Source organism: Carassius carassius, chromosome 48 (genome assembly GCF_963082965.1).
Source record: "Carassius carassius chromosome 48, fCarCar2.1, whole genome shotgun sequence".
NCBI lineage: Eukaryota > Metazoa > Chordata > Actinopteri > Cypriniformes > Cyprinidae > Carassius > Carassius carassius.
Window position 1 is genome coordinate 11783059 of NC_081802.1, and position 13404 is coordinate 11796462.

A 13404-nucleotide genomic window follows, 5' to 3' on the forward strand; every position below is an offset into this window, starting at 1 on the left:
TTTACATGCAGACCATTAAATGTGGAGCATCAGGTTGTAAATGCGAGCTGCAGGGTTGTCAGGAGGAAACAGGATGACTGAGCGAATCGAACGTGTGGAAACTGCATGATACGACTGTTGTAACATAAACAAAGGTATCTTAAAACATGGTCGGATGTATATCATTTTACCTTTGGTCGGTAGTCTAGCAGCTGGTATGGTGGGAATACTCTGGAGGAGGAAAAAGGAAACTGCTGACAAATCGGCATGTGTCCTTACCTTTATCATTTGTGAGAGGTCCCCGGCGTCTGCGAGTTCCAGTACTATATTTAACTCGTTCTCTTCAATGAATGATGCGTGGTATTTAATTACATTGGGGTGGTTCAATTGCTGTGTAGAACAGGGACAGAGGAAAATGGCAGAATGTCAGTGACTGTTTAAATATTAACAAGACTCTGTGGGTCAGGAAAGCCTGCAAATAAGACGGCGACAGAAACCAAAGCAGATGCTTGTATGAAGGTAAACGTGATATTATAGTCTGTTTGAGTTAGTCTGCTCTCTTCAAAATCAAATGACTTGAATGGAACACATTTATGACTACTGTGGTAATATCAGAAAAAAAACTGAAAAAAGGATAACAATTAGGGGTTCAAATAATTTGTGAAGTGTTAATTATGGTAAAAAAATAAATAAATAAAAATAAACTCCAATAATATCCAGTCAAATAATGTGTGTGTTGTGTGTGTGTGTGCGCGTGCATTTGTATGTGGGTATGTGTATATATACATACACACACATATACATAGATAAATATTATATAGTTATTATTCATACACATAAACCAACAATTATAATACTAATAACATTTATATGCATATGTGTGTAGAGAATAAAAAACAATAATAATATTACATCATTATTAAAAAGTGTATATATATATATATATATATATATATATATATATATATATATATATATATATTACAAAAATACATCATCAATGAGACAACATTTCAAACTAGACATTAATGCTCTACTTCTAATTACCTTCAGAAAGTCTTAAAAAATTTAAATTAGCTAATGTTCTTAACATTTGAGAAGTTATTACTACAGTAAATGGTCTTTTGGGTGCTCCAAATTCAAAAAGCCCACCTTGAAGTCCCTGCATAAGACTTGGCCCGTACACTCATTTAATTTATGTCCAACGGATTTCATCATCAACCAGGCAAAATGTACAATATGTATCTGACAATAACAGCACAGCTCAAGCCGCATGCTTTGAGGTATCCTTCACATATGTAGCACAAACAGTGTAAGATGAAGTTTAACACTAAAGCCCCTTTCACACTGCCATTCCGGCAAATACATGGGTAAAATGTTCCGGCAATTGTTCCTGGGTTGCTAGATTTTGCCCTTTCACACTGCCAGTGATTACCCGGGATATGTGCGTGCTTTCACACACAACCCGTAAAGATCCCGTAACGACACATGACATCAGGGCGTGACGTGTAATGTACGAGTCGAAAACGTTAGGCACGTTATACTTTCACTGAAGCAAACAAACAATCTCGGCGTCAGCGCAGAAAGTAAGGAACTAACTGATCTCTGCTTCATTACAGTTTGCACATATTTTTTTGTCACGAACGTTGATCTTTCTTCAAAACAGCCGGTAAAAGAGTCGTGCGATACCGCGCATCATCACTTCGACACGGCATTAGATCTGGCTTTTGTTCACACAGCGCTCGTCCCGGGTTGAACCCGGCAATGTTACTAGGTCCCCGACCCGGGTTCAATGCCAGAATCAATCCCAGGACGTGGTTGCTTTCACACAGAAGGCGACCCGGCAATGTTCTGGCAATTTGCCGGGTCCGACGTGCAGTGTGAAAGGGGCTTAAGAGAGATGGGTTTGTTCACATCTCTTAAATATGAGCAATAGCATAAGCGATGCTTGTCCTAAAAACAATAAAGAAATAATAAACAGAAGAAAAACAAATGCACTGAATTTTCTGGCTGATGTTAACATCGTATGCTAGCCAGCAGCAGTGCATGGCAGTATGGCATGGTCCCCCCAGCCCAAGCCTTCAGCTTTTGGCTGTTTCCTGTTGGTTGGTCATTAAGTTGCAATCGGTTCTTGCACTGAAGACAGCTGTGGGGGTGGGGATTGCAAAATAAAAGGAAACAAGTGTATCAATGAGAAGCGAGACAGGCAAAGTCCCTTGCGAGTGGTAGGGTGTCGTGCCCCCGCTACGCGCTGTGACACAACAGAGGGGGTTATTATAGAAATGTTCATGCCCCGCGCTGATATAGGGGAGGACGAGCACGCCTATGTCGCCATCCTGTGACTTTCGTTAGATGTATTTTTGGATCACACAGCTTCAGTGAGTGTGTCAACCCCATTCTTGCTTCCCTTTAGCTGGCACATCCAATGTGGCAGACATGAAACGCAGCATGATGTTGACTTTAATCACGTTAAACACTATAATTTTACTCTTGTTTTCAATTGGGAACAACATTAAGTCAACCCTCTGTTTATGATGACGCCAATTAGAATGACAATTATATTATGAGAAGCCACACTTGTAGGTTCTGTTAGTAATTTCCCAATCCCGTTGCTTCCTCTCGAGTCTTGAAATGCTAATAGTTGAGGGTTCAAATGGACTAAAATATAAGAGGAAGAAATTAACTGAGGGCGGTTACGGAATCGGTATGATACAAGTGTTTGCAATTTCTGAACGTAAAGAGCAAAACATTTCTGCATAACAGTGAAAGTTTGTTTACGATGGGAAACGGGAGTGGTTTCAAAGTGACAGAAAAACAAATAGACAGATAGGCCGGGGAGGGGCAGCTTGCGTCAGTCTCCCTCATTATTTTGATTTGTGACTCTTTCTTATTTTCCCCCAGCTTTGTCCACTGAGGTAGAAGGCATGAGCCTGTGTTCTACACAAACGGCTTATAAGTGGCTTGAGGTGAGCTGGTTATAATGACAATTCATTAGCGCCAGAGTAGAAATTATTGTGGAAAGGTGACAAAAAAGGGGGAATGAGAGACAGGAAGAGGAGGAGTAACATGGTAGGAAGACAAGAGTTGTGGTACTCTCTGACCCGAGCGCATTCGGTTGGCAAAGTGTCGTTATGAAGCGTGACGTTGACCTTTATCACCCAGCTAGCAACGCGACCTCTCAACCCTCCACCTCCGCTTCCTCCCGTGGGAATAAATGTATCTCAGGGGGCTTGTAAGTGCCACCTTGCTTCTTTCTCTATTCTCATAAAGAGTCTGGAGGTCGCCGCGTCACTTTACTGTCAGTTGCCACAAAAATTGTTCAGAAGTTGATGATATCCAGCATGTGAGCAAAGACAAAGCCTTTTGAATCATTAGCTTTGTTTTTGAAGTTTATTTGAAGTTCTCAACTTTGTCGTTGCTGCCACCCAGGTGGCCGAAATTCGTCAACTTTTGTAGAAAACACATGACTTTGGGTCACTTTGTTGCGGGAGATCACCGTAAGTGTGAACAGCCCTTTTGTCAGATTATTACTGTATATACAAAAGAACAAACATATAAAAAATAGCAGTGAGAAAAAAGGCAGCAATTATCTTGTCTCAAAGATGATGTCGAATTGGCCCCGCAATGGATGCAATCAGAGCCGAAACAATTAACATGACAACACAGAGAGTAGTGTGTGCGCTTGTGTGTGTTCAAGGAAGGTTTATCCGACAACCGATACAAAGACACAACAGAGCAGAGCGAGAATCCAGACACCTCAGATCAGCTAGATGTCAGCTCTTATTGGAGTTGTCATTAACTTTCGTTAGTGCTTGTGCTACCGCAAGCAGCAGCCTGTTTAAGGTGTTTTGATGAAATAATTTTTTTTAAAGAAAAGAAAAAAAAAACCTTGTTAAGAAACATCAAATGACTCATAGGAGAACGTGCTAAATGTCCTTTATATTGTAGTGTTACCTGCATACTCAAAATAAATAAATACACAGACATAAATAATAAAAAAGTAGTCATACATATTTAAAATATGAAGTCAATAATCTAATAATAAAAATAATAATTATTATTATTACTATTATTATAATTAATATTGAATGAAAAAAAGCTATATATAGATAAATATAAAGCCATTTATCATATTTATGGCTCTGTGCCCAAATAAATAAACACAAATTCCAAAGTGGAAAAACTGATTGCCTTAAATGCTTAATGTTGAAAAATTTTATTTTGTGGCACTGCAAAGAAAATAAAAAAATCTTGGCCTGAAGGAATGACACAAAAAGGACCATGTTCTGCAACAGAAAGCAAGAAGAGAACGGGGAAGAGAGAGAGAGAGAGAGAGAGAGAGAGAGAGAGAGAGAGAGAGATGGGTGGGGAGAAAGAGCTGAAGGTCTAATCCAGATCAATATCTCTCTCTCTCTCTCTCGCTCTGTTTCTCTGGTATCAGGTCTCGGCAGAGGCACCTTTAGAGATCCTAATAGCAGCACATGGTGTCGGTCTCTTTTCTCTGGTTTCTTACCTTCAGGAGATCTATTTCTTTGATGCAATCTTGCCGAGCTTTGGCATCCATCAAGTCGAATATCTATCAAAAGATCAAAAGGGAGAGAGAAAGAGAAAGGAGAAAGAGACATAAAGACAGAAAAAGAAAAAGCAAGCAAAAAATGTTACTGGTACAGGGTGGTAAAGAAAGAAGGAGGGGTCTCACTGAAACCCAGGACCCCCAAACTCCTGCCCCACCACATCTACACCCCTGCTGCCTCAAGCGTCCCTATTTTCCCAGATTCACCTGTGTTAATAGCTCAGGAAAACTGTGCGAGAAGACAGGGTTCAGTTTTAGGTCATCCAAATTTATTTCATGTTTCTCCAAAATACTTCTAATTTTACTTAACATTTAAATGCTTCTAACTGGTCAATCACAGCCCTTGGTTTTAACCAGTTTAACCAGTACTAGTAGTCTTATCACTTCATGCTCTCCTCCTCCTTGCAACTCAAATCAATATTTAACCATATTAATTTATCTTTCAAATAATTAATTTGACTATTTACTAATTAAATACTGTATTTTCTATCTTTCGATTTTCAGTATTTATTTGCAATTCTGTTTTATTCATTTATTTATTTAATTGCATTGATTAATGTATTGGTCTTTGCATGTATTTATTTATTTGTATTAATTTATCTTTTAATTTATTACTAATTATTTCATCTTTATTTAAATTAAATTACATGTTATTATATTTAATTTATTTGAATATATTTATTTTTTTATTACAAATGAATATTTATATACTTTTTATTTATTTGTATCTCATATTTCTTTATTACTATTTAAATACAATTACATGAATAATTGTTATTATTTAAATTACAAATAAAAGTTTCATGTTCGCACTGATGAGAATTTATTTTGCTATAACGGGCTGACTTTAAATTATGTCGTACTTTTTGTAAAACAAGCTTGTTTATGCTGTTTTAGAATATCAAAGCTGATTATGCCGACAGTATGTTAGATGTATCTGTTAAAAAACTGTTTTGATCAAGTCTGTCCTGATTATAATAAAGCACACAGTGTAAAAAGCAAACAGAAAATGTTATGAGCATCTCAAGGCAAAAGTCTAAAAATCAAGCCAAAACTTTCAAACCTAAAGAGAGTGAAACTAGTACGAATATTACATTATTCCAATCGTGCAATCAGGGTTGCACAACATTTGCGTCAGGAAACATCTCCTATAATAATTATCCTAATCACAAAAGGTGGAAACATTGCCCATAGTGGACCTCCAACCTGACAGCTTTGAACCACATACAAAATCATAGAGATTGAAGTTGATAATTGATCTCCAAAAATCTGCATTGCAATAAGTATGAAATATTATGTAACTGGAGCTCTAAAGTTTGAGTATTTTAGTATTTAAATTCAATACTATGAGAACACAACAAGTGGCATGAATGAACTGCATTATGGGAAATATTCACTGAATAAAGACTGTTACTACCTGTCATTTTTAATGGCATATACAAAAATGTCAATTGTTTGTGGGCTCATCATTAGTGTTAATGAAGTCAGTGGTAGTGACGGAGTCGACCGCTGTGTGTGTTAAGAAAGCAGAAGCGATGGTAACCGGGCACCAGTCTTTTAATCTAGAGTTTGCCAATTATTTCTTCCAGCACGTCTGCTCTGCACATCCGGAGGAAACTGTGGAGCTTTTTTTGTGCTGGCTATGTCTGTGAATATGTTTTATGGCAGAAAAAGATACCGATTAATTCGTGATTATCAGCGCAAAAAGCCAATCAGATGCCTGCTTCCGTTCAAAGTAAATTTTGTAAATGTATTAATGGCTGCTTCTATAAAAAGTGTGTATTGGTGCTTTCCAATCAGTCAATTCAGTAATGTTTTACCGTGTAATATTATTTTTATGCAGAATTCATGACTTAATGTTCCCAAAAAAAACAACAACTTTGGATTAAAGTCATATAAAAAGTGTTTACAATTTCCTTTAGCTGTGTAATCATGTGTTGCAGCAGAACAAATAAATCAATGTAACAAACTACAACAAACTGCCATCCAAACATGAATCTCTCAGAGCAGCTTCATGCTTCAGCATTCAATAGAATCAGATGACATACCAAATATTACTATATATATTTATTTGCAATTATTTTGTTAATTATACAGGCTTAAAATTTATAATATCACAACTAAATATTTACAATACATTTAAATGCAATAACTTTGTTCTTTAAATATGTTAGCAGCTATTTAAGAAACATGCTAAGTTAACATACCGTATTTTCCGGACTATAAGACACAGTTTTTTCATAGTTTAGCTGGTCCTGGGACTCAAGTCAGGTGCCCCTTATTTATCAATTTATTTGACATGAACCAAGAGAAATGAACCAAGAGAAAACATTACCGTCTACAGTGTTTTCTCTTGGTTCTAAATAAATGCGACTTATAGTCCAGTGCGACTTATATAGGTTTTTTCCCTCGTCATGATGTATTTTTGGACTGATGCGACTTATACTTAGGTGCGACTTATAGTACGAAAAATATGTTACTTGTTTATCTGAAATAACAATGCTACAGTCAGTTATCCTATTTCGAAAATGTGCGTTCCAGGCTGGAATGTCGGTCTCTGTTTTAGTTTGTGAAACCCATCCACTGTCAGTTTTCCCAAATGTATTTCGGCACCATGGGTTGCAGCGTATTTAATTTCATTCATCAAGTGCACTCATTATGGTTGGTGTTGTCAATCTGGCAACCTGTGCGCTGTCAAGTCTGAGGAGGAGGAGCCGGGTGAAATAAACCCTCTCCAATATTTTGAATTTGGACTGCAATACCTAGTTCAACCACTCGGTGTCAATCCTACATACAGCAACTTTAACAAGATTATTAAATTGTGAAATTAAAATGATTGCAAATCAATACACAGTAAATATTTAATCACAAAATTAACATTTAATAATTTAATGAAAATTAAAACAACATTTAAAAACGGCATTGTCAAGCAATTTCAGAGCAAATACATTGTCCAAAATAATCAAGAAATATTTAAAAATTTTATAAAAAAAAAAAATCATATTTCTGCCTAAATATATAAAATATATTTATATATATATATAAATACACACATATATATATATATTTTGTTGTCGTTTTGTTTTTAATGAATTTTATGTTTTTATTTAAGTTGTAGTAATTGTTATTTTGTCATTTCTACTAGTTATTCTCTCTCTCTCTCTCTCTTTCACTCGCTATCTTTTTATATATTTATTTATTTATTTATTTATTTATATTTATTAGTCTTAGTTCATTTACTTGCTTTTACAACAAAAAATATTTTTGTAATGGAAAGTAATGGAATGTTTACACCAGACTTTACTGACATAAAACATACATAAACATTTCATTGCAGAGATACTGTAAAATATACGTATTTCACAAATAAAGACACAGAGCATGAAAAGTTCTTACCTGCACTTTTTTCAAAGCTACTGGTGTATGATCTAGCATGTATGTAGCTCGATAAACCTCGCTGAACTGTCCTCTTCCAATCTTTTTTTCAATGTGAAAATTGGCTAAATTGTTATAGCCCATATCCTGTTGGATTTTCTGAAAGGGAAGAACAAAACAAGAACATTTCAAGAAAGTGAAATGCACATCACACAGTTTTCTTTTGTGCTTTTCCATTCATCGTAAACTTAAATCAGTCAATTTAAGTTTACGATGTTAAGTTACGACAACCAAACATGTCCCCACAGATCGGCCATTGCCAGGCAAACTCCATGATTGTGTTTGTTTATACGCCAAGAGAAGGAAGAAAACTCTGGAGGGCATCTGGGAAAGGTGTCATTAGGGCGATGTGTCAGGGCGAGAGAGTGTGGAAACGAATCAACATTAAGCATCCACTTTGAATCCAAAGCACAACATGAATATTTGCTGTATACTATCTGGATGAATCAGGCGAGTGGTAACATCCCTACTTCTGAAGTGACTTATGCTGGACCAGTTAGTGGAGATGGTGTGAGCAAATAGATAAATTAATTAGCCTTCTGACCTTTAGAGGCTTTTCGAGTGTAAACTTTAATTCCACAAACGTTCTGGCAACTGGAGGTGACAGACAGTGGAATGCAATACGTCATGGCGAACTACCCGAGGATGGGCATGAGATGGCCTTGAAGGCAAATTACATTGTGAAGATGTGAAAGGCAGGGGCAGGATGACACAAACCTATTTTTGTAAACATGTTGAATCTCTTTCATTTATAGTCATGGAATATATTTCCATGTTATGTTTCCATATCAAGCTTAAGTTTCGCTCAACTCCCCGAAATATTCATCCATTAGGATATCCAGTCATTGCAACAAACGACGACTTGGTGTGAATGGCATCCATGTCGTTCTTACAATACCAGAATACTTGAACGATCTGTCAAATCCATCAATATTATTGTATAAAACTGTCTGATATATATATATATATATATATATATATTAAAAAAATGGGTTGAACTGAAATAAATGAGTTGCAAGAAGCACTGCAGCTTGAATAGACACCGGAGGGGTGGATGTAGATCAAGGGGCAACCAATTTAAGAATTTCATTGTTTTCTAACTTGACAGGTTTAAGGGGAAAAAAAAGGTGTGAGCCAAAGAATTGCCCCATCCAATTAACACACTGAGGTAGCTTGTTTTTCCATGTGACAACACGCTCTCAGCCCCTTCTTCCAGGGACACATCTGGCGCAGCAGAAGCAGCGCTCTATTTCTGCCACCGCAGTGAAGACAGAAAGCTGGATCTGACTAAATTTAACAATATCAAGCTAATATTTTTAGCTTGATACCAAGACACCAGGTTTTTGCAGTCATTGTGTCAAATCCAAAGAGGATTATGAAAAAAAATGGTTATTTGAGCACAATAAGAAGTTGGAAAATTCATGTTTTTTTAATGGTTATGCAATCCAAGAAAAATATTAAAACACCTAGAGGGTCAATGACACATGTTTTCATTAGCAAAAGTGTTGTTATTGTTTACTAATGCTAAAACTATTAAAAATTAAACTATTAAAATAGTGCTAAAACTATTAAAATAGTTTTTGTAGATTAAAATCTCAAATAAAACAAATATTAGATTAAAACTTAAATAATGAAAAAGAGAAATGCTGGAAGCTTAAAATATTATAACAGTATATAAATAATGCTAAAATAACACTGATTAGTTAAAGAATGTAAATTACTTATTTTTAATTACATTAAATAAATATATTTATAAAAACCATGGGATGCAGAAAAACAAAACAGGAAATTACATCATAGTGGACCCACGCAAACGTCATGTGGTGCAATTAATAATAGATATCATAAAAATTAAATCAATACATAATTAATAATACATAATATTTGTGTAATAAAAAAACTTTACCTTAGAAAATCTATATTTTCTTATAAATATTGACATTATACTTGAGTTACACCAAATGATTTTGGACTTGAAATTGTAACTTTTGAAAATAGCATACATAACTTTAGAAACCATATGATCCCCACATAAACACAAAGAGTACACTAAGAACTTTACAATAGATTTTTAAAAGATTTTGCCTTTGTTTATTGTGAACACTATTTTGCCATTGACCCACAGATGATACATATGTATGGTGCTGATTTGGTCAGCAGCGGATGGTCCGCAGAGGGCCAAGGCATTGCTTTCACTTCCTGCATAGTCGCTTGACAAATGTTAGCATGAGCCTCTAAAGCGGCATGACAAGCGCATGCTGAGAGCAAAGTCGAGCTAATGTGTTCTGGCATTCGGCTCACTAATCACACATTTACATATGCAATGACCTACATTTGCATGTCAGCTCGCGCACTGTCCGGCCTGATTAACGACGGGCACCTCCCAGCGCTGGGGAGGCCGGCATAGCGGCGGGAGGAGGCCAGAGGGTGGCGGCTTTTTTGGCAGCCGAAGGGACGCACTGCCAGCCAGGATTAGGTCTGACGCGGCCTGAGCTCCAGACACTTCATTAGAGGTAATCTGTTTAGCAGTGGGCAGTGTATGTAAACTTCACAGGCCATTTGCGGCACCTTTCTGCCCCCTGGCCTCGCCTTCAAAGGGCAGCAGGGGCGCACTGACTGACAGCTTGTCTTATCCGTGGCTTTGCGCTGTCACACAATTTAGAGCACTGAGCTGACACGAGATGAACCACAGCAGCCGAGGATCTCCATGACCGCCGGGGTCACTCGACAGCAGCGTGACACGGTTTGTACAGATTGCAGCTTGCAGGAGGGGCGAGAGCTCAAAGGGCTTGTTGCCACTCTGCGTGAAGCGGAGAAAACAAAAATAATCCACGGAGGTCAGAGGGAAGGGGCCAAGAACTGCTTGAATTGGGATGCCAAACAACTTTGACACAAAACTTTGCAATAAGACGCAGTCTTATTAAATTTTGCAAGCACTGTTGCAAATAGTGTAATGATGCATGAAGTACAGCTAACAGAGAAGTTACTTTCAAACCAAGCTGTTTTCTGTTGGTCAGTATGGCAATTCGTGTGACCAACTTGAATAAGCGACATCTGCATTGGGAACTTTTTCTCCATTGCACAAAACTGCTGATCGTCCAGATTTCTATCGGATCGAATTACTTAATATTGCTTGCAAAATTTTGCTAAGCAATAATGTCAACAAACACTTTGTCAAAGTTTTAAATTAACTAAATTAACACTAGCACAGAAGTGGGAAAGAAGGGGCCAAGAATATCTTGATTTGGGATGTGAAACAACTTTTGAGCAAAGATCTGACACTCAGATTAGTGAAATGCACACAAAAAAAATTGTCTATTGTTAATAGCATAGCAGTGCATAATAAAGCACAGCTCATGCAGAAGCCACTCGCGTACCAACCAACTTTCGCTTGGTCAATGCAGCAAATTCACGTGACCAACGTATAAATCTGTGCAGGGGACATTTTGCGCCTTAACTCAAAACTCCCTATCACATGGATTCCTATTGTAATGACTGGATTCCACCCCCGTAAAATTTTGATGAGCAACGGTAAATGAAAAAATGCACACTAAAACATTTTGATCCTAGTTTAGAGCTATTTCTCTCCAGAGGTCATGATCAAAAAAGATGTCTCTTTAATTTAAACTAGAGTAACGCAATCTCTTTTCCACTTATATAATAGCTTGTCAACATGAGCGACAATTGTTATTGCGTTATAGCTGTTGTTCCAACTCATCTGTGCCTTTTTTTTTTTTTTAACTGTGAAACAACAGGTATGTGCAGTGTTTCCACCTTTGTGTAAAAAATAAAGTATATTTTAAGCTTTAGTTTTGAACCGTTACTTTAGTTAAAAAAAAAAAAAAAAAAAAAGGTCAGAGGGGATGGAAGATGCAGCAGAGCATGCTGGGTAAATGACTGAAAGGGACAACACATCACAGGAGCAACAGCAAAGGATGGATGGTTGGCCACTGGTGACACAAGTGTAAAAAGAGAAATGCAGACGTGTGGCCACATGACAGGGGATGCAAGACACGAGGAGAATGACGGAGGACAGGGCGGCAGTAGTGTGGAGACTAGGTGTAAGCTGACAGCACAACACTGCCAGCGGCTGCCAAGGAAAGGACAACCGAAGTGCTGAAGAGGTGGTAGAGTTGCAAGATGTTGCTTGGTGGTGGTGGTGTTGGTTGGTGGGTGCTGGAGGGGGGATCGTGGTGGTGGTGGTGGGGGAGGGGGAAAGGAAGGAGATCCTGTTCGCATCTTTTTCATCAAAATCTCTCTTCAGGCCCAACCCATGCAATATTTATACCTTCTTCACCCCACTCCTCTTCAATCAACTCAAGTATTTAAAACTATTGCTTTACAAGGGGATTTCACTTCGTCAAAAAATCTGCCGTGACGATTAAAATCGGATCTGAAGATCTCGCCCTCCCACTCGCTCAAAGAGCAAATGCACCATCAAATATGCACGCCTTACCGACTCATCCGGCATCTCCTATGCATATCCATCAAACCTTGGGGACTTGAAGATATGATATCAGCGTATGCTGACTGCATACACAATTCAGCATTTTTGGTTGGTTTTTTTCTTCCGAGGGAATACAAGCCGATCTTGGATGCTTGTTGAGAGTCTTGTATAAGTCATTCTCTTAAGCTGTCAAGGTGTAATCCATTGCCAGAGTTACCTTGAGTGTTGCATTCAAACTAATGTCAAATGTCTCTCATGCTTTATTGATGACTGTGGGCCTGAAGTTTTCACCGCCTGGCTGTATTAAACAATCATCAGATTTAGTACAACAAGACCATTCAATGTCTTACTGAAGGTCAAACGATACTGGATTTTGCCTAATTACTAATGTTTAAAAAAATTCATATTCCAATTTATTGGCCAATACCTTTTAATAAAAAAAGTATGTTTAAAAAATTCAAGAGACTATATGAGCCCAAAACGTATGAAATCCCAAAAGCAGTATATTGTAGGGCTGGGTGATATGGAGCAAAAAATATATCTCGATTTACGATATATATCTCGATATCTTTACAGGAAAAATAACCCCCCAAAAATACTGCAGAAACAAATATGCCAAATATTACATATTTAGGGCCCTATGAAATGTTTTATTTTTTTCTTCACCATATGTTTTATTGTTACCTAATTCTGTGTTTTAGCATTTGTAATTATTTAAATAAATAAAAACAACTTAATTTGTTAATTTCTTTTCTTAAAATAGCCTTATATGAAATGTTTTTCCCCTCTGAAATTCTGTGTATTTAAATTTTTCTGGTTATCAAATGAAGGCATAAAACATTCATTTAATTTATATTTTAATTATTGAATATTAAGCCAACTTTATTTTTTTGGTAAACAAAGGGGATTTACTATTTTAAAATAAAACATGGAAGAAATGTTGTGTGATTATTCCTTAAATTATGTTTGT

General features: G+C 37.0%; 1 protein-coding gene across 1 annotated transcript in view; it reads right to left on the reverse strand.

The window, feature by feature from the left end:
- Positions 1–13404, reverse strand: part of nek7 (NIMA-related kinase 7) — an 83972-nt gene that overhangs the window by 31894 nt on the left and 38674 nt on the right. Inside the window, exons 3-5 of the mRNA XM_059544107.1 lie at positions 7949–8086; positions 4493–4555; positions 259–369 (exon numbers count right to left, since the gene is read on the reverse strand). Coding sequence (XP_059400090.1) covers positions 259–369; positions 4493–4555; positions 7949–8086 — 312 coding nt within the window. The remainder of the gene's footprint in view (positions 1–258; positions 370–4492; positions 4556–7948; positions 8087–13404) is intronic.